A 27,213-nucleotide genomic window follows, 5' to 3' on the forward strand; every position below is an offset into this window, starting at 1 on the left:
TGGCGCAGCTGGACAATGGTGACCCTGGGCCCGCCCGTCCCGCTCCCTCCCTCAGCAGCCTTCCCGTCCGGAGCAGCCGCAGGGAAGCTGAGGAGGAGCGGGCGCAGGAGCAGGGGAGGCTCGCAGCCAGGGCAGGCCTGTGCGGTGGGCCAAGTGTTTAGAGGGAGGCCCCTCCACAAGCCCCTTCCGGCCCGCCGCCGGGCTGAGGGAGGCAGAGACCCTGCCAGTGGTGCCTGTTCCCATGCTCGGAGGGAGGGAGGTGGCCACGACGGGCGCACTGCTCAGGGAGATACTGGGTCACCCTGGGAAGCCCAGAGAGCAGCTTCCCGGACAACCAGTCAGGCCACTGGCAAGAATTTGCCAGGCGGGTGCAGGGAGCCCTGGGGAGGGAGGAGGAAACACGTGCCCGCCCACTCAATTCCAGATGCGTTGGGTGCCGGGTGTCGGTGGCTGGGCCCGGGGTCTGCAGGGAGTCCTCACGTGGGACCCCAAGGTCAGTCACAGTGCAGACGGCAGTGGGGCGGTCAGGTCCCACGGCGAGGCGGAGACATCTGAGGCTTGGCGTCCCCAGGTTTCACCAGGCAGGGGCAGGAGCAGAAGCAGTGCCAAGGCCACCTGGGACAGCAGGAAGCCCAGAGCCCGGGATCTGGGACACCACCACGGGGAGAAGGGCAGACTGAGCAGTGGGGGAGCCACGGCCCCCTCAGGCCCAGCCAGACGGCAGAGGCGGGGAGGCAGTCAGGAGGCGGCTTCTTGGAACCCGAGCTTTCCTTTCTGTCCAGCTCAAGTCTGCCCTCTCCCTCCTTCTGTCCCAAGCTGCCGATGGGGCTGATGGGGCTGCTCCCGCAGAGCGTGCGGCTGTAACTGCCTCTCCCGCCTCAGGGCTGGCCCTGCGCCCCACCCCCCCTCCGCCCCCTGCCCCTGCGGCCCGGCCCTGGCTCCTCAGGGCAGAGCTTCCAGTCCCCAGACTACTCCATGTCTTTCAGACTGTCATTGAAGACCTTGTATTTCTCAGTTAGTTCTTCCATTTTGGTGGCTGCAGACAGAAAACAAAATACAAACAGCAAAGTGAGCCCTAGTGCTTCCTGGCCCAGAAGAGGCCACTCCGCACCCCCCTCCCCCCCAGCCAGGCCCACACTGTGGTTCCCTGGTTCTCCTCCGGCCCCGGGCCCGCCTGCGCCTGGCGCTCAAAGGGCTTGCAGCCCGGGCGCCCGGCTTCCAGCGTGCCCCCAGACACCGCCGGGCCAGGAGCTGCCCCTGTGGGTGCCAGGCCGAGCCCCAGGTCAGGTTCCACTCACTGGGCCGCGTCCGTGCCCGTCCCCACCGTCGCTCCAGAGCCCAGGAGCTGGGGCTTTCTCTGATTCTGCCGGTGTGTTCGATCTCAGTCAGAACAGCAAGCTACGCACGCAAGCAAGGCAAATGCCACGCGCCTTAGCTGCCCTCCAGCCTGCAGGCGACTGCCACGACCTGCTACCCGGCTCTCAGGGAAAGGGGATGCCACCATAATTCGCAACTGCCTCCTGAGGTACCAATTTCAGACAGTGACCCCTGGGCATGACGTACAGGGACTTTCACTCACACCCCTCCCCCACCCTGGGGGCTCGGGGCACCACTCTGGGCTCTGCCTTAACTTAAATAGACACCTACTCCTTCTTCCGTCTCCTGGCTGGCCCTCTGCCCTCCCACTGGGCAAGGTCTCTCACTGACATTTGGTCCTGCCTGTCTGGAGGGGGCCCCCACGGCCCTCCCCACTTGTCACCAGAGCCCCCACTGGGTGCAGTTTACCGCCCTGATCACACTTCTCCACCGATGGGCTTTTCCTAGGTCCCTCTGGGTGTAACCTGCCTCTCTCGAATCCTCAGGCCATCCCCACCTCGAGCCCCACTCCAGCTCCACTCCGCCCTCCGTGGGCCGCCTCAACCCTGGGTGCTCCATCAGTCCGCACCCCTCCCCTTTGTCCTGGGCTCGCGTGGCTCAGAGCTGTCTGGGCTCTGGGTTTAGGCCAGAAGCCCCCCACCCTCCGAACGTGCAAGGCATTAGCTTCTGGAGGCCGCCGGCTTTGTGTCCGCAAGCCTGGACCCCGGCACTGGACCTAGGGGTGCGTATTTTCAGTTCTGTCCACGGTGCACTTGGAATCCAGAGACACCCCGTCAGCTCCGCGCTCACCGGTCCCCACCCTCTATTCTCCTTCCTAGCCTTCTCTGGAGGGCCTGCTGGCCACGGGCCGCTGAGATTGCTTATGCTTGCTGTCACTTTGTTTCCCTGTCTCTTTTCGCTCTATTCTCACAGATTTGTTGCTGCTCCTGCTGTCCCACCCCCCACAGAGCTCTTTCCCGTGATGTTTTTCAACACTTTTAACTTCTAAGAGTGTGTGCTTGTTTTTCTCTTTGTTGGTGTTTCCTAGTTTTCTAGGTTAGGGTTTGCTGCAAAGTTCTCTTCTCTCCAAGACCCACGAGCCCTGCTGGTCCAGGTCTCTCTTCTCTCTTCTCTGGCGTTGGTCCAGGCTGGGGAGAGGGGGCCGCCCCCGCTCCACTCTGGGGGAGACACTCGTGCTCCCCAGCAGGAGCCCCGCGGGGCGCAAGGCAACGGAAGTGGCCTTCCTGCCGTGGGCCCTCGGGCCAGACAAAGGCGGGCTTCTCCTGCGCTGCCGGCCACACCAGGGGCCTGGGCTGCCGTTCACGTCAATCATTTTCTTTACGTGACAGCAGGCTAAGGCCTCACTGGCAGCACCGACCTGCCTCACTGGCCTGCTTTGCCGGCTCTCTCCCCTTCCGGCCCGCCCACCACTGCCCCTCCCCGGGGCCGCTGGCCGCAGGGCCCTGGGCCAGCGGCAGCTCTGGCAGACAGGCTCCCCCTTCTCCCTTGGGCCATGGCTTTCTCCATCCGCCGCATGCGACCAACTGCTACCATCCACCCCTCCACGCCGGTGCCGTCAGCTCCCCTCCGCTGCTCTCGGCACCGAGGCAAAGGGGGCTTCGGGTCCACCCGGTCGACACGGTGACTAGCGAATGACAATGGGGTGGGCTGCCCGCCCCACGTCACCAAAGCCCTCTCCGCGCACACAAGGGCACAGCTCAGGACACAGGCTCGGCAGGCACTCCAGCCCCTCGCTTTGGGTTTCTTATACTGGGAAGGGAGGTGGCGCAGACACACGGACCTTCCCCCGCCGCGGAGCCTGAAGAGGTCACGGAGGCCGAGGCCCTCAGTTTGTCAGATGGGAACAGGGAAGGCGGGAAGGCCGTTCCGACCGGCCCTGGCACGGAGGTGGCATTGACCGCTTCTCTGGGGTGCGTCTGCAGCCTAAGGACTCAGGTCGAACAAAACCTAGGAGCTGCAGCGATGAGAGCCGAGCCCCGGCCCTGCGCCCCGGGCGCAGAGCTTTCCCTCACTACTGTCCAGACCTACAGGACGCCAGGCTCTCCAGGGCGAGCAGGCAGTCCTGTGCACCCAGCAGTCCTGCAGTCAGGTGAGACGGCACACGGCAAAGGGCGGTAATGACCGCTGTTCTACTAATGACAGCATGGTTCAGAAGCATTTTATTAACAGCAATTAAACACAGTGCAGGGGGGAAGTCACAGTGACAGTGGTGACCAGGAGGAACGTTACAACAGCTTTTCAAATGGACGATTTTGTGGGAGTCAGTCAGGAAGAAGAGAGACCTTTGAGTGCCCGGTATACACGTGGCAAGTATTCATGCCAAGGCCAATGCCGGCTGCCTGAGGAGAGGGCTGGCTGGAGAGTCCGTGCAAAGGGATGACTCAGAAGATCTGTGACCCAGCGCCACTCCTTGGGGCTGTGCCGGGGGGGGGGGGGGGGGGACACATTTATAGGCGAATGCGTCCACCGCTACCGCCTGAGGCAGTGGCTAAGAGCTGAAGCCTGGGAGGAGAGGCTGGGGAGTGAGGACTTCCGACAGTCCTGGCAGGGCCGCATGTGTGCCCACGGCTGTGCACGTACCCAGGAGAGACCCGACAAGGACCCGAGCAATCACCTCGGGCTGACCTCGAGGCTCGGAGCAAGCAGGAAGCGAAGGAGAAGGAAACGTCGTGAACTATCTGGCTGAGTGTTGATGAAAAACGAAGCTACACGTCCAAGAAGCTCAAAGAGCTCCAAAGGGGATAAAGCCAAAGCAGTTCACACCAAGACAGATAACAAAAGTGTTCCAAGCCAAAGACCAGGATGATCCTGAGACCAGGAGGAGAAGAGGGGCTATAAAAGGGTCTCCATGAGATCAGCAGCTGGTCTCACATCACAGGCTACGAAGGCCTGGACACAGACTGTGGCCCACACAGCCTAACCGTACAATCTGACTCTCTACAGACCGAGCTTGCCACCCTCAGCTCCATGGCGATGAAAATGAACCAATTACGGAGACCGACGTGGTAGATGCGTCTCACGGAGACGTAATCATCAGAGTCAGGATGGCAGTTAGCCGTAGACAAGAGGAGACACACGACCTGGGACAGGGCGGCACCTGAGCCCGGCAGGGGTGGGGGGTGCGACTATTTCATATTTCCATCCCTATGAGTTCAGGTTCCTCCCTAAACACTGTGTTTTGTATTTAAAAAAAAAGACCTTTCCTGAATGCACATTTCCATGATAAAACAATAAATGTACTCGGCCGAAACTTTAATTGAAACTAAATGCAGACACACTTTTGGCCCATCCAATAACAGAAATGCCAGAAGGGCCCGATCTAGCACTGATGAGGACGCAGGAAGACGGGTACCGCGTGGCCTCAGCGACGGAGACGGGCCTCGCTGCCGTGACGCCAAGAACCGCATCCTAAGGACACGATCTAACATGGGAACACTGCATCTCCCGAGCAGACTGCCGGGGGGAGGGACGTGGAGCACATAAGTGAGCCGTGCTCATGATGCAGACTGTGAAAACTGGGGAGCAGGATGGACGAACCGCGCGTGAACTAGACAGCCCCTGCCCCTGCTGCAGACGCTCGCCCTCTGCCAGGGGCTCATCCACATTATATTATATTATATTATATTATATTATATTATATTATATTATATATAATAGTAAAAAGCTGAAAATGACCTACAGGCTCAATAATATAAAATGTTAAGCAAATTACAGCAAATACATGGATAGAATAGCGTTTCACAATTAAAGATATTATATTACTTCAAGGGGTGCCTGGGTGGCTCAGTCAGTTAAGTGTCCAGCTCTTGATTTTGGCTCAGATCATCATCTCATGGTTTGTGAGTTCAAGCCCCACATCAGGCTCTGTGCTGACGGTGCAGAGCCTGCTTGGGATTCTCTCTCTCCCTCTCTCTCTGCCCCTCCCTGGCTCATGAGCGCACTCTCTCTCTCTCAAAATAATAAACTTTAAAAAATGTTACTTCGAGAACATGGGAAAATGTTTATAACATTTTTAATGTGTTTTTTAATTGCTTTTAATGTTTATTTATTTTTGAGAGAGAGAGAGAGAGACAGAGCTTGAGTGGAGGAGGGGCAGAGAGAGAGGGAGACACAGAATCTGAAGTAGGCTCCAGGTTCCAAGCTGTCAGCACAGAGCCCGACGCGGGGCTTGAACCCACGAACCGTGAGATCATGACCTGAGCCGAAGCCGGACACTTAACCAACTGAGCCACCCAGGCACTCCAATGATGCTTTTTTTTTTTTTTTAAGTAAGCTCTATGCCCACTGTGGGGCTTGAACTCACAACCCCAAGATCAAGACTTGTGTGCTCTAGTCACTGAGCCAGCCAGGCATCCCAGGAAAATGCTTTATAAAATGGTCTCAGGGAAAGAACATAATATAAAAGTTTATATGTGGGGCGCCTGGGTGGCTGAGTTGGGTAAGCGTCTGAGTTCAGTTCAGGTTATGATCTTGCAGTTCGTGAGTTCGAGCCCCGCGTTGGGCTCTGTGCTGACAGCTCAGAGCCTGGGGCCTGCTTCAGATCCTGTGTCTCCCTTTCTCTCTGTGTCCCTCCCCCATTCACCCTCTGTGTCTCTCTGTCTCTCAAAAATGAATAAACGTTAAAATAAATACACAAATAAATAAGTAGAACTGTATATGTGCTGTGATTACTTACACAAAAAAGTAAAAAATGATGAGAGGAAAAATAATAGAGATAAACAGACCAAAATACTAACATCAATCATCTCTGGGTCATCAGGTCATAAACGGTTTTTTTTTGTTTTTTGTTTGTTTTGGGGTTTTTTTTGGGGGGGGGAGGGGAGCACAAGCGGGGAAGGGGCAGAGAGAGGGGAATAGAGGATCTGAAGCAGGCTCTGCGCTGACAGGCTGACAGCAGTGAGCCCAATACGGGGCTTGAACTCACGAATCGTGAGATCGTGACCTGAGCCGAAGCCGGACACAACCGCGTGAGCCACCCAGGTGCCCCAACAAACTGTTTTTACCATACCTCCACACACGTCTGGGTTATCCCAATTTCCCACAATTAATTTTTTTTATTTTATATCCATAGAAAGCATTTTTTTTCAAAGGAGGGAAAACCTTATGCATCCGAAGAAGCAGCAAGCAAGGGGCAGTCCCCAGCTACTCCCCCAATGCTGGTCGAGCAAGAAAGGGCCACACACGAGGCGGGCGACCACATACCTAGACTCGTGAGAGAATTGCTGCCGCCCCAACAGATGCGCTCGTCCTGCTGCTGCTTCGCCATCTGCACGGCTTCTGCCGAGGTGTCGGTGACCTGCGTGACCGCTCTCAGCAGCTGTGAGGGAGGGGGAGTGGCACAGAGGCATCAAATGCTGCTGAGCCCACCTGCAGAAGCCATCCCCTGCTTCCCCCAAGGGCAGCTGGAGAGTCACCAATCAGAGTTCTCCGTCCTCACTCCTTTCTTCTGGGCCCAGTGGGGATGCCGCGCTATTACGTGCCCCATCCCACACTAGTGGCCCAGCAAAGCCAGAGCACGATGGGAAAACCCATGTCCCAAGATAACAGAAGGGCCTCTCCAGTGGGAAAGTCCTGTACCCCATGGGACCCTGTCGGCAGATCTGTGGAGGACAGGCTGGACGGAGGTTTGGAAAGTCTAGGAGTCTTTGTGTTAAACCGACATGGTGCTCGCTTAGGCAGCACTTAAGCTAAAATTGCAAAAAACCAAGATAAATGCCATGGAAGCCCTGAGCCAATGTCAGAGTTCCACGTGTGGCAACTGCACTCATAATCACAACCAACCCAGTGTTTTAGGCTGGACTCTAGGGATCTGAAATGTGAAACAACAAATGAGGAGGTAAATATTTATGTAGTCAGCTGAGCAGCGTGAGACCACTTTTTCCCATCTGTGTGAGCTGGGTCAAGAGCACAGACAGGCAAACGTCTGGCCGTCTGGCTAGCTGGCTGGCATAGTTCCTGGTCATACACAAGAACGAACCGGCCACGATACATTTGGGTATATCATGAAGACAGAGTGACCCCAATACAGGGACAAAAAAGCTAGAGGCTGGGCTAAGGGTCCCATATGGTCCACTAGGACCCAGCACAGGCAGTACACAAACCTCTTCTGGCCCCAGGGTCTCGGCTCACCTAACAGCCCCCTGAAATGCGGTAGGATTCTCAGGGAACATCCACGTCGGCCCTCCCCCTTCCACGGCACCAGGAGAAGTGCCCTCCCCAACCTGTCCAAGCCCCAGGCTGAGGGCCAGAGCCCAGCCGTGCCAAGCCCGGCCCAGGCCCCTGCCCTCGTGTGTGCGCGGCTGGGGGCTGTGGAGGCAGCCGGAAGGGAGGGGGGGAGCGGGGCAGGAAAGGGTGATTCTTACTTGGTTGCACGAAGTCAGGGTCTGGTGCACGGCCTGGACGATGGGGCCACACGGGTGGAGGTAGGGGCCCGGGCGCCGGCAGCACTCTCCCAGCTCGTCGTCGTAGACTTGGAGGAAAGCCACAACGAGCTGGTGGAAGTCAGAGATGACCAGGCGCAGCTTCTGGTCCAGGGTGCTGGTGTCGGCCCCGCTCACAGCGCCCCCTTGCTTGTGCTGCTCAAAGCACAGCAAAGCCAGAGGTAGAGGGGTCCTCGAGGCCCTGCCTGCCCCTGGGGCACCAAGTCTCCTCCCACGTCAGATACACAAGACCGGAGGCAGAGAACAACTTGGTTTTGCACAAAGCCACCCAGCTTCCAGCCTCAGTGCAGCTGCTGCTGCCTGTGTGGGCCTCAGTCTCCTCCGCAGGAAGAAGAGGACAGGCCAAGGACTGGTGGGAAGGCCATGTGCAAGAGAGCCCGTGAAAGGCCAGACCTCAGGACCCGGTGCACAGCCTCCGTGAGGCCGATATCTTCCATTCTTCCGAAAGCCTCTCCACATCTGCCCAGAGTCTGCCTGCCTCTCCCCTTCACATGGGCTGAGCACCCACAACATTCTAGAAGCCATGGAGCCCTGCGCGCACACCACCTCACTTAACCCTCACAACACATTCGCTGTAAAGGTGGGGCCCCTGAGGCGGGGGAAGTAACGTTCCTTGCCCTGGACACAAAGCGGGGCCCTTGCAGTCGGGCCCTCAGCCCCAAGCCCCGCGGCCCCCGGGAGCCGGCACCCCTCACCTCCACCCTGAGCGCCTGCAGTTTGGCGGCGCTCTCCTGCAGCTGCCTGCCCAGCTCCACCACGTTCACGTCCTCCAACTCAACGCAGGGGCTGGCCCTGCAGGGAGAGGAAAGAGGACGTGCCCAGCTGTATGCCATCGCAGTCATCAGAGCACCTGCCACACGGGGAAGGGTGTGTCCTGGGTAACGGGACCAAGTGGGACACGTACCTCTGCCAGGCACCGCTCTGCTGCCTAAGGAAGGGCTGAATGTCCAGGGACCATGGCTCACACTCGGGGCTCAGGAGCGTCTGCAGGTGGGGGCTGGAGAAGAGCTCCCCCAGAAGCACCTCGTTCTTCTCTCTGGTGTCCTCTAAGTGCTCCTTCACACTGCTGGGGCATCCCCAAGGCCACGCTGTCACTGGCCACAGCACAGCCTCCAGATCTGCTGAGGTCCCCGGCCGAGGAAGCCCTCAGTCCCCCAGGGGAGACCCCAGGGGCAAAACGAGACCAGGCAGAGAGGCCGGGAGACGATGTCTCCACCAGTCCCTGTCCTGCTTTGGTGGCCATGACCAAGCCCCATTCCTGTGAGAGCCCGCCTGCCTGCAGGGACAGCGCGGGCACCCATGTTCCTCTGCAGGCCAGCCTGTCTTCTCCGAGGCCTGCAGAGCACCTTCACACCGACAGCCCGGCACCGTGAGCACTGTGCTGTTAGCACTGTCCCACGGGGACGTCCTTCCCGGGCTCGCACCTCACCACGCGCCAGTGTACAGCTGCCACCACCAGAGTGGCGAGTAAGACCCCGGCTGGAGACGTACGTGGTGGTGGGCCTGGGTGCCCAGTGGGCCCCCCAGCCCTACCACCTCCAGATGGAGCTCCAAGGTGCCTACCGGCCATTCTGTGGAGAGCCCGCCCTGAGCCTTTACCTGGAGCGGCTGCAGCATCCGGCAGTCAGGCTCTGGACCCCATCCAGCAGCTGGTTCATGAAGCGCAACTGCTTCTGGGCGCAGGCCCGGCCCTGGGCAGGGAAGGGCGCACCCACTCACTAGGCCAGACGTGCTGGGGGGTCCCCTGCCCCACACCTTGCCCTGCTGGGGCCAGTGGGAAGGAGTGGCCTGCACCAGCAACTCCCCGCGCCCGACCCAGCAGCATTTTGGAGCGGCTTGGGGCCCACGGCCTCAGGGGCTGCTGTCATTGAGTGCTCCCAGCCTCGGGTGGCGATGATGCCCGGGACCAGGCTCTGGGAAGTGCAGCGGAGATATACGGGAGCAGGGCCCCGGGGCAGGGGCTGGGGGCTCACGCGGTTAAGCACAGGACTCTTGATTTTGGTTCAGGTCGTGGTCTTGCGGTTCGTGGCATCAAGCCCCGCATCAGGCTCTATGCTGAGAGTGAGGAGCCTGCTTGGGACTCTCTGTCTCCCCCTCTCTCTGACCCTCCCCTGCTCTCTTTCTCTCTCACTCTCATAAACAAATACACCTTTGAAAAAAGAAAGGAAGATACACGAGCACGTGCCCATCACACAGCCCACAGCACAGCTTCTTGGGTGGCTGTGTGGAGCACGGCACGGCCTGCCGAAGGCAGAACACGGCCCGCAGGGACTGAAGCCGCTCTGTTCCTCAGGAGCGCCCCCGGGCGGAGACTTATTCTCCCTGCAGACTGACCTCTGCAGCCAGGAATGGCCTATGATGACCCTTCTCCTCACAGGAAGAACAAGTGGCCAGACCTCACGGCTGACAGAGCCCCCCGGCCTGAAGGCAGCTGGGATTCCCAGCAGGGACCCACCTGGCCAGGAGCTCAAGGCTTCAAGAAGGAGAGGAGACTCACAGGACCCAAACACTTACAAGCTGAGAGGCCCGGTCCGCTCCAGACAGCCTGGTATGAGCAGCGGTATCAGAAAGAAAGCCGGGGCCTGCCTCTCCGTTTCAGATCTTCCCTGCCGCTGCCCTCACAGACCCACTATCCTGAGGGATGCCACAAAACGATTTGCTCAGCTGGCATCACTATAAAGCCCTCCAAGAAGCATCTGCACTTAAAGTGGGCATGGAAGGCACAGGCTGTGGTAGAAGGGCTGTGCGGTTCCTGGCGGCACTTCAAGCCTGGCAGCCCCGGCTTGGGGAGTAGATTTGGGGACAGGAACGTGCTCTGCTACGTTTACAGCCCAGCTCCCTCTCCATGGGTGTCAGGCCTCGTGCCTACAGCTGCCTGGCACTTCCCTACAAGCCTGGCTCCCGGCTGTGTAGCCACGTCAACAGGATCAGTGGCTCTGGAAGCTTCTCAGTCTAAAACTGGGCGATTGGGCCTGGTCAGTACCTCCTGTTGACCCATTCTCCCAATCTGGCCAAGTGACACTGAGCCCGAGTAACATACCTGAGGGCAGCATGAAAGCAGAGGCAGAGGTTGGGACACTGTCTAGACAGGAGACAGCCCAGACAGAAACATGACAGCAACTATCACTCAGGACCTCACAAAGCCTTGACCAGTGGCCAGGGCTGGGCCACCCTGCCTGCCGTGCCCTCCTCAGCACAGCCCTGACTCTGGTAGCCCCCCGAATGCCCGGGAAGAGACTGGCATCCCTGCTCTGGGCTCTGCCAGCCCAGGTCAGGACTGGGACTGTAGTGCTGAGCCCACTGGGCGGTCCCAGCCTATGTGTCCTGCCCGCTCCCTGGTCACGCTCCGGCAGCCTGGGGCACTCCTCTCCTAGAGGTGTTCCATTCCATTGAGCTGCGCTGGTGATTTGTATGTGAGATGTAACGCACACACCATGAATTCACCCTTCTTAAGTACATAGTTCAGGGCTTGCTATGACAGTCACAGAGCTGCACAGCCCTTAGCACTAGGTAAGCACAGGACATGACCATCGCTCCCCAAAAGCAATCCAGTCCCCATGAGCAGTCACTCCCCATACCCCATCCCCCCCACCCCTGCCAGCCCTAACCCCTAGCACCCACTGATATCCTTTGGCTTCTATGCATTTGCCTCTTCTAGACACTTCCTATAAATGGAATCTTACATACGTAGTCTTTTGTGACTGGCTTCCTTCACTCAGCATAATGTTTTCAAGGTTCGTCCACGTAGTAGTTTATTCTTTATTATTACTTGTTTATCCACGCACCGATTAATGGAAATTTCAGGGCTTTTTCCTACTCTCTATTAAGTAATACTTCCTGTTCATGTACAAGTTTCTGCGTGGCCAGTCCTGTGGGGTCCGCAGCTGGCAGTGGAAGCACTGGCCATGAGGCACGGTTTAGAGGAACCAGCAGGACTGTCTGCCACGGTGACTGAACCGTCTGCCACTCCCAGCAGCAACGGATGAGGGCTCCAACCCATCCTCATCCTCACCGATGCTTGTTACTTTCCTTCTTGTTTGTTTTTTTAAATCCTAGCCCTCCCACGGCACATGAAGTGTGATCTCATCGAGGTTTTGGGAAAAATGTATTCAGCTCCTCTGCCCAGTTTTCTGTTGGCTTCCCTGTCTTATTATTATTGAGTTGTAAGAACTCTTTATGGATTCTGAATACCAGACCCTTATCAGATATATGATTGACAAAGATTCTCTTTCATTCTATGGATTATCTTCAATTACCTTCAATTTCTTGATGTCCTTTGAAGCACCAGAGTAGCTCATTTTAATGAAGTCTAATTGATCTATCTTTTTCTCTTGGTTTGTGCTTTTGGTACCAAAATGACTTTTTAAAACTGTTATGAACCCATGGATTTGAAATAATGTTGACAGGCCTCAGTCTACTGCGGTCATCATCCTTCCGATGCGTTCATCATCTCACGATGTTCCCTCTCTGGCCAATGAGGGCTTCTATTGATAGCTGCCTGCTGAGTCCTTCAGATGTAACTGTAAATCCTTGGATGCCTGCCTTGTTCTCTTGTGTAACAAAGTGTTCCTGACTCAACTGGTACATTTCCTGCCCCAGGCCTTTGTTACAACTGGACTGTCATTGTTCTTGTCCTTTTAAGAGGATAAAGCAAGGAAACACACACACACACACACACACACACACACACCCCACAACACACACTCAGGTTTTAAGTTAAAATACATTAAGAGCTCATGCTGATATTCCCAATTCAAATTCCTACAGGGTTTGACCAAACCTAATTATCTTATACCCATATCTCCATATCTCCTTTCTCCCATGCCCCCCACCAACTCCCAGCTCTCAACAATGCCAACATGAATTATTTTGTTTTTATTTTTTATTCCATAAAAAGGAATGAAGAACTGATCCATGTTCCAGCATGAATGGCCCTTGAAAATATCGTGTTAAGTGAAGAAGTCATTACAAAAGGCCACATACCATATGACTCCATTTATATGAGATAAAGACAGGAGAGTAGCGGGTACCAGGGCCTGTGGGTAACAGGGAGTGATGGCTTAATGGTCACGGGATCCCCTTTTAGGGTGATAAAAATGTTCTGGAACTTGATAGAGCATGCTATGGTTGCACGACAATGCAAACGTACTTAACGCTGATTGCACACTTAAAAGTAGTTCAGACGGTAAGTTTTACATTATGTGTATTTTACCACAATAAAAAATATTTTTTTAAAACAAAATAGAACCCTTCAGAGCTTGCTGGGAAATTTTTTTAATGGTTAAAATGGTAAATGTTATGCTATGTGCATTTTACCACAATGAAAAAATCTTTAAAGATAAAAAGGAAGGGAGGGGTTCCGGTTCCAGGTAAGATGAAAGGACCAGCTTCCTCTCCCACTAAATACTCACCTCTCAGAGCAGGACAGAATGTATGTGGCAGGTGTCTATAGTCTCAGAAGGGCAAGTATCAGCAGGCATGTCAAGGACGCATGCCAGAATCCTAGGTGACCATCGAGGCTGGTGATGATCTAGCATGTTCTCTCCTCTGGTCTCTAGACCTGCACTCAGCCCAGCTCAAACCCAGAAGGGAACATAACAGTAGAGACAGAGAACTCCAGAAAAGGAAAAGGAAACCCCTAACACTCAGAGAGAGTAGGGGAAATCTCCAGGCTCTTTTCTCTCCTTCTGCTCTGTGACCCCAGACCCCAGGCAATATCATGGCACTGGTGGCCGCAGCAACAAAGGTGGTTACTAAAAGAAAACTGCAGAAGCCAATACTCTGGGAGCAGGGAATCTTCCTCTCCATTCAGTGTGGTGCAGTCACAGAAGTGGGTGCTTTATGGCTGCGGGGCAGCAAAGGAGAGCCCTTTCCCCCAGGAACCAGATAGTAACAAAGAGAGGACAGGGAGTGACAAACTAGAGAAAGGGATCCCATAAATCTGTTTTGAATGTCTGGGCTCACCCCCACCTGTGCAGGGGTAGATCTGATCTCCAGGAGCATACTGACAAATGATCACAGGGGAGAGACCGACACCAGATCCCAGGCTGACAGTCAGGCGGTCCACATGCAGGGAGGGCCTGAACAGTAGCACAAAGGCTGTGGAAAGCGGGCCGACCCTGGAAGCACAGGCCAGAGAAGGAGGCAGAACGTGCAGCTTACGCCTGACCAGGTCAAGTACCTGCTACAACACAAGTATCAACATTCTTCATAAAACTCAACAAGACCCAGAGTCAAAGTCAACGTGCGTGAGAAAAGACAATGAACAGACGCCAATCACAAGATGGCACTGATGTTGGAATTACCTGACAAATTTAAAGCAGTCATTATAAAAATGCCAAGTAAGTAATCATGAGTTCTCTTGAAACGAAAGTTAAAATAGAAAACATCAGCAAAGAACCAACTTTTTTAAAAATATTTTTTAATTTATTTTGAGATAGAGATAGAGAGAGCATGAGCATGGAAGGGGCAGAGAGGCGGGGGGAGGAGGGAGAATCCTAAGAGAATTCCCAAGAGAATCCCAAGCTCCACACCATCAGCACACAGCCCAGTGCAGGGCTTGAACTCCTAAACTGTCAGATCATGACCTGAGCCGAATTCAGACCTTAACCAACTGAGCCACCCAGACACCCTAAGAAACAATTTTTAAAAAAAGTATCTTTTTTTAGAGCTGGAAAATAAGAATAACTGAAATAAAAAACTCAGTGATGAACACAATAGCAGAATTGAGGGTACAGAGGCAAGAGTCAGTGAACTTGGAAACAGATTAACAGAAACTATCCAATGTGAGCAACAGAGAAGGGAAAAACATTTAAGAGCATCATGGACTTGTGGTACAATAATAAAAGGTCTGATAAGTGTGTCATAGGAGGCCCAAACGGAAAGGAGACAAATGTGTGCACTGATAAAATATTTGAAGGAGTAACGGCCGAAAACTTGTCAAATTTGGGAAAAGACACAAACTTATAGATTTGAGAAGCTGAACGAATCCAAACAGGAAAGCCAAGGAAATATTCGCACAAACACATAATCAAATTACTGAAGACTGATAACAAAGAGAAAGAAAAAAAAGTTTTAAAGTAGCAAGAGAAAAACAATGTATGACCCACAGGAGAAAAATTACCCAAATGACTGCAGATTTCTCACTGGAACCTGTGGAGAGAAAGAACTGCCAGCCCAGTACCCAGTACCCACCAGGAATAAAGGGGAACACTAAGAGAATTTGGACCCAGCAGACCGCTTCTAAAAGAATTGCTAGGGGTACCTGGGTGGCTCAGTCGGTTAAGTGCCCCACTTTGGCTCAGGTCATGATCTCATGGCTCATGAGTTCGAGCCCCGCATTGGGCTCTTGTGTTGACAGCTCAGAGCCTGAAGCCTGCTTTGGATTCTATGTCTCCCTCTCTCTATGCTCCTCCCCTACTCTCTCTCTCACTCTTGCATGCTCTCTCTCTCTCTCTCAAAAATAAACATTAAAAAATTAAAAAAAAAAAAAAAAAGAATTGCTGAAGGCCATCCTTCAGACAGAGGTGAAAGGATACCAGAAGGAGACTTGGAACATCGCAAATAAAGGAAGAATAAAGGACAAAACCAGATAATCAACTCAGTAGATGCAAAGAAAGCATTTACAAAAATTCAACACCCTTTCATGACAAAAGCACTCAACAACTAGGAATAGAAGGGAGTATCCTCAACCTGAAAAAGGGCATCTATAAAAAATTCACAGTTAACATCATAGTCAAAGGTGAAGATCAAATGCTCTCCTCCTAAATCAGAAACTAGGCAAGGATGCCCACTCTTGCCACTTCTATTCAACATTGTACTGGAAGTGCTAGCCAGAGTAATTAGGTAAGAAACCGAAATCAAAAACATACAAATTGAAAAGGCAAAAATAAAACTATCTCTATTTGCAGAAGACACAGTCTTTTATATAAAAAATCCTAAGGGAATCCACTAAAAAACCATTAGAACAAATAAGTTTAGCAACGTGGCAGGATTCAAGAGCAATGTGCAAAAAGCAATTGTATTTCCACACCCTAGCAATGAGCAATACAAAAATGAAATTAAGAAAACAACTCCATTTATAATAGCATCATAAAGAATAAAATACTTAGGAACAAATTTAGATGTATATACTGGAAGCTACAAAACAGCTTTTAAAGAAATTAAAGAAAACCTAAATAGGGATGCCTGGGTGGCTCAGTCAGTTAAGCATCTGACTTTGACTCAGGTCATGACCTCACAGCTTGTGAGTTCGAGCCCCACGTCAGGCTCTGTGCTGACAGCTCAGAGCCTGGAGCCTGTTTTGGATTCTGTGTCTCCCTCTCTCTGCCCCTACCCCAACTGAGCACTCTGTCTCTCTCTCAAAAATAAATAATAAAACATTTTTTTTTAATTTTTTTAATTAAAGAAAACCTAAATAAATGGAAAGACAGTCCATGTTCATGGATAGAAAGACTTAATATAGTTGATGGCAATACTTCCCAAAACAATCCACAGATTCGACACAAACTCCATCAAAATTCCACTTGGCTTTTTTGCAGAAATTGACAAGCTTATTGTAAAATTCATGTGGAAATTCAGTGGAATCACTAATAAAAGCCAAAGCAATCTTTAAAAAGAGCAAAACTGAAAGATTCACATGTTACAACTCACTACAAAGCTACACTAATGAAGACAGTGTGGCATAAAGTCAGACATAGATCAATGGAACAGAATGGAGAATCAAGAAATAAACCTTCACATTTCTAGTTAACTGATTTTCATCAAGGATGCTAAGACAATTCAATGAGGTAAGAATGGTCTTTTCAATACATGGTGCTGGGAAAACTAAACAGCCACATGCAAAAGAATGAAGTTGGAGACACACTTTACACCATACATAACTAACTCAAGATGGATCAAAGACCTAAATGTAAGAACTAAAAACGATAAAACTCTTAGAAGAGGGGCACCTGGGTGGCTCAGTCGGTTGAGCATCTGACCCTTGATTTTGGCTCAGGTCATGATCCCAGGGTCATGGGATCAAGCCCCGCGTCAGGCTCCACGCTGCTTAAGATTCTCCCTCTCCCTCTGCCCCTCTCCCCCACTCATTCTCATTCTCTCTCTTTAAAAATTTTTTAAAGACTCTTAGAAGAAAAGATAGGTATCTATCTTTGTGACTTTGGATTTGGCAATGCATTGTTAGCTATAACACCAAAAGAACAAGCAACAAAAGAAGAACATACATAAATCGGACTTCATCAAAACTAGAAAGTTTTGTGCTCTAAAGTATAATTCTGGAAAGCGAACAGACAATCCACAGAATGGAAGAAAATGTTTGTAAATCTAATATCTGACATGGCTTGTATCCAGAACATATAAAGAATTCTTACAACTCAACAATAAAAGACAACCCAACTAAAAAGTGGGCAAGAGAACTGAACATAGACACTTCTCCAAAGAAGATATCCAAATGGCCAACAAGCCCATGAGAAGACACTCAACATCATTAGCCACCAGGGAAATGCAAATCGAAACCCACACACCAGGACGACTGGACTGAAAAAGATGAACAAATTTTGGTGAGTATGTGGAGGAACTGGAACCCTCACACACTGCTAGTGGGCATGTCGAATGGTGCAGCCACTTTGGAAAACAGGTTGGCACAACATTCTTCAAACCGTTAAATGTACTACATTTACTACGTTGACCTGTCACTACCACTCCTAGCTATGTACCCCCAAGAGAACTGAAAACGTGTCTTCAGTTAAAAACATATACACTGACATTCATGTTATTATTTAAGAGCCAAAACGTGAAAATAATTATTTCAAGAGTTTGACAAGATTCTAAGGGTAGGGGTAGGGTTCCTTTGACTGATGCGGGTGTGGATCAGGATCACCTCTGTTCAGAAAGTTGCAGGGGGCCAGCGAGTCAGGGAAAGTGCATGGGCTTAGACCAGAGGCCTGGGTTTGAGGCCAGGCTCTGTCACTGGGTGACCTAGAGCAAGTTGTCTGACACTTCCCCTGTGAAATGGGGCTAAGATAAGTACCTAGTGCCAAGGGTGAGTGTGACAGCTACTGGCATATAAAGTACCCACCACAGTGCCAGTGCATATGAAGTCACTGACCGAGGACAGGATGTGCTCTGTCCCTTCAGTCACCATAACCAGAGATCTGCCTCGGGCCTCCTCAGTGGCCTTCCCGCTTAGCCCTAGGGGTGGCTGGGGTCTGTACAAGGGAATCCTACTGATTCCTGTCCCAGGGGGCTGAGGAACAGTGGCTGGGATGCTGGCTTCCTGAGGCCAGAGGAAAGATACCCCTCCTACCCCTAACCCAGCCTCACCGAGGTCCCCAGCCTGTGGGGACGGAGAAGACCCTCTCTTACCTTTAGGAGCTCCTGGTCATCCAGCCCACACAGCATCAGCTCCTGGCCTAGTCTCACCATCTCTGTCAGAACACAAGGATCCTATTACCGCAAAGGCTCACCCAGGCGGGAGAGGACACCGTGTGCTCAGGGGCACACCGACACGCAGAGTGCCGAGCGCCGCTCTGGGGACAGTGCTCCCGCTCCAGCATGGGTGGGCCGGTGTCCAAGAGGCCAGGCTGGGCCCAGAAGGCCTAAGTGGACAAGGAGGCGGGGACAGGATACCTAGGAATGCCTCTGGCTGTGTGACCCGCATCAGTTTCCTGGGCTGAAAATAGGGCGTCACATCTGACGTTCTTCCATATAAGGAACACTGTCTGGCTTCTAGGAGAAGCAGCCAGCCTCCTGAGGAGCTGACAGAGGTCAGGGAGCCTTCCTACAGGCCTTTATCATCATCATCTCCTTTCACCTTGCCGGCAGCTCTAGGAGGCAGACCTCAGCTCCATGGTACAGATTGGGAAACTGAGTCACTGCCTGGTGCCCAGCCACACCTTACAGGGTGCCCTGGGCATTTTCTGAGCAACCATCTGGTACAGAGAGAAAGGCCCAGACTTGGAGCTAGAAAGCCTGGGGCCAATGCCAGCTCTGAACCCCCGAAGTAGCTCTGTGGCAGTGCCCTTACTCCTTCATGGGCGAAGCCCATCTCTTACGCCGACATGGCTCAGTGATCCAACAGGCCTAACTCTGGCATCTGCTTTGGAAGGTTTGGTGCAAGAAACAAGCAGAGCGTTTTTGTGAAAGCGCTAGTAATCCTGGAAACAGAGTACAAATACCAGTCATACCCCAAGCATGCCTACTCTACCCACAACCCTTAACGCCAAACCCTCGTGTCCTCCACAGCTCCTCTCCTGCTTAGGCCACGTCCAAGTCTCGGTGAGTCCGGCCAACCCCCCCTTCACGATAAGCCCGGGATCTGGCCAACGCTCTACCTCCACTACCATCCCGTCCCCATGTCTTGCCTGAATCACCGCAACAGCCCTCCAGGGCTCTCCCGGCCTCCGCCCGGGCCTCCCGTTCTCAGCTCAGCGGCCGTAAGGCCCCTGCGACACCACAGCTTTAAGCTTAAGTCAGGCCACAGCTTTCCTGACAATAAAAACTGTCCTTCCATGGCCCACAGACCTAGCCTGATCTGGCCCTGTGGCCTCTCTCTCTGCCCTCGCCCCACCACTCTTCCCTTGCTCTTCACTCTGCAGCGGCCACCCCGGCCTCCTTGCTGCTCTTCACAGCTGCAAGGCACACGCAAGCCTACCTCAGGCCCTTTGCACTTGCTGTCGTGTTACCCTGAACACCATTCTTCCTGAGATCTGCCAGCCTCACTTCCTCCCTTCTTGCAAGTCTGTGTTTAAAAGGGAGGCCTTGGGCACCTGGGTGGCTCAGTCGGTTAAGCGTCCAACTCTAGATTTTGGCTCGGGTCACGATCTCACGGTTTGTGAGATGGAGTCCCATCTCTGTGCTGACAGTGTACAGCCTGCTTGGCATTCTCTCCCTCTCTTTCTCTGCCCCTCCCCCGCCCATACTCACTCTTTCTCTCTCTCAAAATAAGTAAATAAATATTTTAAAACGAAGAGAGAGAGAGGGAGGCTTTCCCCAACCATCTTATATCCACAGGAGCACCCTTCACCGCCCATGCACCACTCTGCCCTCACCTGGCTTGCTTTATGGCACTTCTCACCATGCAACACAGAACTTTGCTGCCTCCATCTATCACCTGTTTCTCCCAGCTGGCACGTAAGGGCCGTGTGAGCAGCACCTAAAACGATGCCAGGCGCGTGGGAGACACTCCACAAATACCGGTCAAATGAATTCATGAATTGTCCGAATCCTCTTTGGAGGATTATACCCTTTGACAAGCACCCATGTCCTACCACCTGCTCTGACACTTGGCACGCTTCCCCGGGTGGGCGAGGCTGAGGCTGTCACCCCAGCTCTACAGAAGAGGAAACTAGGCTGGGGATGGCGAGGTCGAGGCTTTGGCTGGACTAAGGGCACGGTTAGTACCTGTGGGTGGGTGGGTGTGAAAGAATTCAGATGCAGGCTGATGGCCGGGCTCACCTGGCCTTGACGTGGTCCCATCAGTAGGAAAGTGCCAGCCATAACACACCGGGGAAAGGGCAGCACCGCTGTGCAGCCCAGGCCGGTCCTTCATGCTCCAAGACACGACACCCTGTTCTTCTGGGCCATTTCAGCCTCGGGGACAACTGTCCCTGGATAACTAATCTGGCAGTGACAGCCGGGGCCTGCACTGGGGCTCCAGGGTCCAGGTCACCCGCCCTGGAGTAGATGGGCCAAACACAGTCCCACGAAAATCTGACCTTCGGAGACACCATTGTGAGGACTGTCCCCTATCCCCTTTTGCCTAATGTTCATCACCAGATTAAGAACCGTTTCTGCCAACAAAAGATCGAAAAGAAGCAGTTACAAGACAAGCCCTATGGAGAGCTATCAAGCGTGCACACGGCAGAAAGATGGGGACGGAACCACCAGTGGCATCGGCAAGAACCAGTCCCCACCTCCGGTGCCCTGGCGGGTGGGCTGGCAGGGTGACACATTGTTGGTCTCATTCGCATGCCCCTGTGAGAGGAACTCTCCCACTGCCCTACGCACAGGGTGTGAGTGTGCCCTGATTCTAGAAGGCTCTGGCAAGATCTCCAGGGTGTGCGCTGGCCAGAAGTAAACACCAATCCAATGGGAAATTCACTCCGTCTTGCTAAGGAGGCCACGCACAAGCTCAGAATCCACCGCCCAACTCCAAAGTCCTGTAACGCAGACTCACCTTGGATCTTCACCTCGACTGGGGCCCCCTTTAGTGAGCTGAACTTGTCCTGCCAGGAGGGGCAGACCCTGCAGGCAAAGAGCAAAACTGGTCAGTCCTGAGCGGGCCGCAGAGGCTCCTCGTGACCCCTCCCCGCACGTGCTCTAAAAAAGTGAATTACTTGTGCGTGAGCTAAACACCACTGAAATGTTCACTTTGATATGGACGCTTTTATGTGATGTGAATGTCAACTCCATAAGTTACCAGGGGGAAAAAAAACCACAAGATATTTCTGCAAGTGAACCTCAGAAATGTGGATTTGAACACTGAAATTTAAATTCTCATGATAAACAAAATGACCACCCAAGAGGAAAATCCTGATTTCCTCAGAGCTTGAAGCTCTGAAGGAACCAAGGGGCTGGCTTTTCTTTCAACCATGCTGCAGGTTCATTTGAAGGCTGTCCACCAAGGCCCTTCCTGCCCAGGCATCCTTGAAGCCCTGCCTGGGTGTCCCCTGGGAAGCTGGGGGAGGGCCAGGCCCACAGACATCCTGGCATCCCTCCATCACAGCAGGACCCGGGCACTGACCTTCCACTGAGCTCCCACCTCCCAGACCGCAGGCCCACTGAAGCCAGGAGCCAACTTTTCATTTTATACATCTGGGCTCTAATGCCATGGCAGCCAGCACAGAAAAGGCAGCCAGTGTGTATTAACAAATGAATAATCAGGGCCTCTTGCCATAGAATAATGTGCCATTAGTAAATGCCCATGCTTAGCTCTTTCAACGGAAGGACGTTTTCTCTTTTTTGAAAATCTTAAATCAGCAGGACATTAGGCTACTCCAGTTCACACCTTTAAACCATTTGGGGGCTCCTAGTGTGATAGGTTCTGGAATCACAGCCCCAGCCCCTGGGTTGGGAGACAGCAATCCCAGCTGTCCCCCTAGGTCCAGCAGAGCCCCAGCCCTGATGATACCAGATAGATACATGGGACGGTGGCCACTCATAAGCATCTTGCCTTAAGACACCGAGCTGATGGGCAAAACCGTTTCCAGAGACCACATCCAAAGGCAGGAGTCATAAGCAACACACGGCTCAGGCCCCCCAGACTGGGTCTCCTCCATGATCACGGGACGATCTAAACACTGCACCCCCAGCCCCTAGCACCAGGCCTAGCACAACACCAAGGCCGTGGGGACATCGCTCCAGCTGCTGAGACTAACACCTGCCTGCCAGGGAGCCTCAGGAGCTGGCTAACAGGGCAGGCCCCCCCTACAGAAAGATGAAGAGGCTCTTTCCACAGGACAGTGGGGACCGGGACTCCACTCTGCCATCATGGTGTAGTGGCCTGCCAGCCCTAGGGACCTGCTGACTTTGCATGGTAGAAAAGGGCAGGGCAGCTGTTCCTCGGAGCGGGCTCACTTCTCCATCCTTGGGGCCACACCTCCGAATGAATGCCTGCGTCCCAGGCCACACCTGCCCTGACAATACTGGGACCCTGGGAGCTGGTGGGGCCACCCTGCACCTGAGGCCCCGGGCTCCATGCCGCAGAAGTACTGCAGAGAGGGAGCCTCAGCTATATCGCCTGTCTTCAAGACTCACTGAGGCAGCCAACTTTTCTGCCAAAAAGGGGTGGGGCAAAAGGAGTGGGAGAAGGAGCCCCCCGCCGTGTGAAACGCTAGGAGGCTGGGCCCTGGGCCTGGTTGCTGGGCGACGCTCCCACTCATAAGGCGCCAAGGAGCAGAGAGCACTCAGCAATCCATCAGGCTGGACCACAGCAAACCACTTCAACACACTAAAGAACAAATCCACAAAAGACTAAGCGACCTCACTTGGAAAGGGCTTTCATTAAAGTTGATTTTCCTGAAGCAGCAGGGAGCAGGGCAAGAAGGAACGGCACTCAAGGCCTTGAAAAGCAAGCACAGCTCTTTAGGAGCCAAGGAAAGCCAGGCGCCCTGAATTCAGCAATGCAGGGGACCCCGTGGCCCTGCTCTGCCCCACGCTGCGGGCCAGCTCGGCACACGGGCCGGCCAGAGCCAGCACACTGAGCCCCACGGCCGACGCTAGCTACAGCTCCCAGGTTCCACCCGGAGTGGGGTGAACAGAGCGGCCGTAAGCAAGAGCTGAAACGCAGAAGCCACATGCAAAGAAAGCCTACATGAAATATGGGAGAAACTGAACTCTATCCAACCCTCTTTTCGGGCCCTTGAAAGGCCCAGGGCACTTTTGCCAGGTTGCGATCGTAAGAAGCAATTATCCGTTCCCTGCCTATTCCTTCAGAGGATTCAGCTTCTTGTATCTATAAAAGTACTAAAAACACTTCAGGAATGTACCCATACACTCCCATGCATCCCTCTCTGGGCAGCAGGTGACCCAGTCCCCAGCATCAGATTGGGCCAGGCAGATCTGGGCTCTGTCCACGAGAGCCTCTCCAAGACGTGGCTGTGGCCTCCCTCGTTCTGGGAGAATGCTCGAGACCCCATCCCCACTATTGCCTCTCCTCCTGGATTCCTGGACCATGCACTGGTCCTTCCAGGGCTGGCAGTGACTGTCACATGAGCCATGTGTCGTTCCAAGCCAGCCTCCTGCCATCCTGGGGCTGTTGCAACAGTCTCCATCTTGGTCTCCCTGCCTCCAGCCTCTCCCCTCCAAACCCATCCACCACAGAACCCCCGAGTCACCTTGCCAAAGCTTCCAACTTCAGAAGGTCGCTCCACGCTGGCCCTGCCTAGAGCGTGAGGTACAAAGGCCTTTACGCGGCTTGCAAGGCTCTGCATGAGCTTCCCCAAAGCTGCTCTTCAGGACACTGCTGCCCAGCTCTCCCTCCCACACCTCAGTCCCTCACCCCTGTTGAAACGAGCACCCGCCATTATCTGTCCCCTCCCAGATCAAATGCCACCTCCTCCTTGCCAGCACCCATAACATTCAGAACACAGAGATATGCCCAAGTCTGGGGCTCATGCCTGAGCCCTTTGCAGCACTGGAGTCCCCGTTCCTTGAGGACACCCGTCCGAGCCTGAGGCGCCCAGAAGGACACATGGGTGCGCATATGTCCATGCACCTGCTTGTCAGCCCACAGCCTGGACCACACGTGCGGCCTGGGGCTGATGCAGGAGTCCTACCTGCTATCTGCTCTCCAGCAGCTCCCAGTACTTTGCAGAGCCAGACAGGACAGCAGGCCAAGACAGAATTCATGGGCTGAGGGCTCTGGTAGTGATATGCTCAAAAGGTTGTGGGTATCCAGGGGCAAGATGGATATGTTTTGCCCTGGGAGCTGGGGAGAGTTTATTTTTTTTTATTTTAGAAAGAGAGAGAAAGGGAGAGGGAGAGGGAGAGCGAGAGGGAGAGCGAGAGCGAGCGTGTGAGCCAGGGAGAGGGGCAGAGGGAGAGGGAGAATCTTATGCACGCTCTAAGCTCAGCATGGAGCCGGGCTTGATCCCACAACCCTGGGATCACGAACTAAGCTGAAATCAAGAGTTGGATGCTCAAGTGACTAAGCAACCCAGGAGCCCTTGGGAGCTACTTTAAAAGGAGTCGGGCCATGTGAGCTGGGTCTTTGAAGGCCATGTAAGAGAATGTGTAACATGCAGAGACCTGAAGGGTGTTTCCAGGAGGGAGAGAAAAGGTTATGAGTGCTCTGAGGCCTGGAAGACAGGACAGGCTGCTGGAAATGCAGAGGCCCTAACATGCAAATGCCTCCTCTTCCTCCCAGCCATTCACTGGACACCCAGCCCAGGGCAAGGCCTGCTGCCGTCCCGTGGCCTGGCAAGTACACCAGCTGGGTGCAGGCTGGATCCTTGCTGCTTCAGTACCGGGCGCCTGCCCGGGCATCTTCCTTAGCTGCAAGGGCAGACAGGCAAGGCTGAAGAGGAACAGGCCCACGCCTGGCCTCCTGAGAGACTCCCGTACCAACCGTGCCCACTCCAGAGAGGGCCCCGGGGTCACGCCCAACAGTACAGGAGGCTGTTCTCCATGAGGCTTGGTCAAGCCTTCCGCACTGCAGCCTTAAGACAGATGCTCAGCTCAGGGGCTGCTGCTCCTAAGGAACAGACTTCCCTTAAGACTTTCTGGATCTTTGCCCTTGCCATCTGGGCAGGCTTTGCTCCCCCTGCAGAGTGCCAGGCACACACAGCAGGGCACACCTTGACCTGAAGGACTGGGAAACAGGGTCTCGGCCCTGGTTGTCACTCCTCAGTGGCAAGACGTAAGACAGTTCACAACTCCAGACTGAGAATGAAGGGATGGGGGCCCTGTCAAGTCTGAAACTAGTAGAGCGAGAAGAACACTCAGAAGCACCACGCAGCACTTCAGCAGGGCAGCAAATGGCCCACTAGAGCCCTGGTGTGGGGGTGGGGGCAGCACCTCCAAGGCAAATTTGAGCCCGGCTTTCGTGGCTGGCACTTCTTTCCCAAACAGCTGTTCTCCTGATGTCCGGGGGTAAAGGTATGAAGCCCTCTGGGAGTACCACTGCTTGTAAAAATATCAACCCCTCCCCCCTCCCCAGGTGGGCTGAGTGGCCCCGGGGAGGGGGGGGTACCCCAGGGACTGGGAGGAAGAAACAAAGATGTTACCGAATACACATCCACTCCAGGATTTCCAAGCGGTACTTCGAGGGACTACACAGCAGTTCCTGAATGGTCTTGGGTTCTGTGATATAAAGACCCTCCAGGACCGGGCAGTTGAGGTCCTAAGCAAGGAAAGGGAAAACCAGGAAGCTTTAGAAAGTCTGACCGAAGGGCAGAGATGCACTTCTGCGCTCATGCTCTCCATGCACCTTCCCTCACACCAGGCTGGTGAGCACACGCGCTCCCCACCCCCGCGGCCGGCACGCGGCCAGCAGCGCTGCCCCTCCCAAGGTCCTTCCGTCTTGCCCAGAGTTCAATTCCCCTCGTTCTCAGCCCCCCTGCAGTGGCCTGCCACCCCGCCTCCTCAAGTACGCCCCCTCCGCGCAGTGTAACCTAGTAGCAACTAGGGGCTTTGACGAGATTGCGAGATTCTGATCCCGGCTCCCGGCTAGGGGACCCAAGGAAAAGTCGAGTGAGAGCGCCCGTAGCGCTGGTCTGCAGGGGACGGGAGGGGGACCGGCGAGGGGTGGGGCGGAGCAGAAGCAGGGCGTGCGGGACCCCGGCCGGCGGTCGGACCTGGTGGAGCGGGTCTCCTCCCCACGGGCACCTGACTCCCACTCGACAGGGTGACACGGACCCCGCCCGTCCGTCTCCCCCTAGACCCCGCGAGGTCCTGGAGGCCAGGGCCCGTGTCCTCCCCGCGTCTGCGCTTGCTTCATGCGCCCAGCCAGGTCCCGCAGAATTCCTGCAACACAAGTTAAGGGGCAGCACCCGCGTGACGCCAGCCCGAACTACCAGGCACGGACCACGCAGACGGCAAGCGTGGAGGCCCAAGAAGCAGAGACAGGTGCCCCCCAGCCGCCCCTGCAGCGGGACACAGGCCGCAGCCGAGAGCTAACACAAGGGCGGGCGCGTCGCGCCGCCGACTTCCGCTGTAGGCCCTGCCCTCCCCGCCGCCCGGCCGCCGCTGTCCGGGTGGCTCCCTGGGCCCGCGGCACCTTTAGCTTCGCGAACACCTCCACGGCCGCCTTGAGCACGCCGTCGTCACCCTCGTCCCGGTAGGCGCCGCCGTCCCCGCCAGCACCCAGTCCAGCCATGTTTCGCGCTCTGAATCGCGCCCCGCCCCCGCCCCAGGCTCACCGGCTGACCCAGCTGCCAATCACACCCAAAGCGCTGCGCCCGTCCCGCCCCCCTGCCTGTGCCCGCCCCCCGCCCCTCCCACCCTCCCCGCGCCCCCATTGGGCTGCCGCTCCACGCGCGCTGTGGCACCACCCAGGAGGCCGGCCTTGGGGAAGGGGCGGGGCGCGGGCTAGCGCGGCCTGGCTCTCCGTGGCCCCCTCGCTCACGTCGCCTCTGCTAGCTGTCTGGGCGGAGGAGGCGTCCGGGCGAGCCTTCTCCGGGAGAGGGCGCTCCTGCCTTGGGCGGGTTGTCCTCTCGAGGATGGAGAGGCGCCTTGTGGGTGGGACGTAACTGGGATTTGAGCATCCCGCTCCCCGCGCGGGGCTCTAGCTCCTGTTTCCCACGCTCACGGGTGCAGCTAGAGGGACGTTTCTTGTGCTCCAATCCGGCCCCACGACTCACTAGCTGGATCACTTTGGGCAGCCTACCCAATCTCTCCGTGCCTCCTTGCCCTCACCTAATGGGGAATGACGAGAGCGCTTACCTCATTGGGTTGC

At 54.6% G+C, this 27,213-nt stretch overlaps 1 protein-coding gene across 3 annotated transcripts; it reads right to left on the reverse strand.

The window, feature by feature from the left end:
* Positions 1-904: 904 nt before the first annotated feature.
* HAUS7 (HAUS augmin like complex subunit 7) lies at positions 905-26,691 on the reverse strand. 3 transcript variants are annotated; one of them, XM_045051374.1, is made up of 10 exons: positions 26,536-26,691; positions 25,544-25,659; positions 20,995-21,062; positions 18,183-18,244; positions 9,417-9,508; positions 8,722-8,880; positions 8,513-8,609; positions 7,740-7,952; positions 6,580-6,694; positions 905-1,036 (listed from the first exon to the last, which is right to left on the reverse strand). In XM_045051374.1, exons 1-10 carry the CDS (start codon positions 26,632-26,634, stop codon positions 969-971), a joined length of 1,089 nt encoding a protein of 362 aa, XP_044907309.1. In that variant the 5' UTR covers positions 26,635-26,691; the 3' UTR covers positions 905-968. The 3 variants fall into 3 exon arrangements, with proteins under 3 accessions (XP_044907309.1, XP_019680036.1, XP_044907310.1); XM_019824477.3 differs by having other exon boundaries at positions 8,722-8,883; positions 26,536-26,690; XM_045051375.1 differs by lacking the exon at positions 26,536-26,691 and adding an exon at positions 26,145-26,337 and having other exon boundaries at positions 8,722-8,883.
* Between the last annotated feature and the right edge of the window lie 522 nt (positions 26,692-27,213).

The sequence above is a fragment of the Felis catus genome, chromosome X, assembly GCF_018350175.1.
Source record: "Felis catus isolate Fca126 chromosome X, F.catus_Fca126_mat1.0, whole genome shotgun sequence".
Classification (NCBI taxonomy): domain Eukaryota; kingdom Metazoa; phylum Chordata; class Mammalia; order Carnivora; family Felidae; genus Felis; species Felis catus.

Coding starts and splice junctions, on each gene's coding strand:
- HAUS7 (XM_019824477.3), bottom strand. CDS start 26,634: ATGGCTGGACTGGGTGCTGGCGGGGACGGCGGCGCCTACCGGGACGAG. Junction 25,660..26,535: donor AGGTGTTCGCGAAGCTAAAG/GTGCCGCGGGCC, acceptor TTCCTTGCTTAG/GACCTCAACTGCCCGGTCCT. Junction 9,509..18,182: donor ATGACCAGGAGCTCCTAAAG/GTAAGAGAGGGT, acceptor TTCCCTGCCCAG/GGCCGGGCCTGCGCCCAGAA.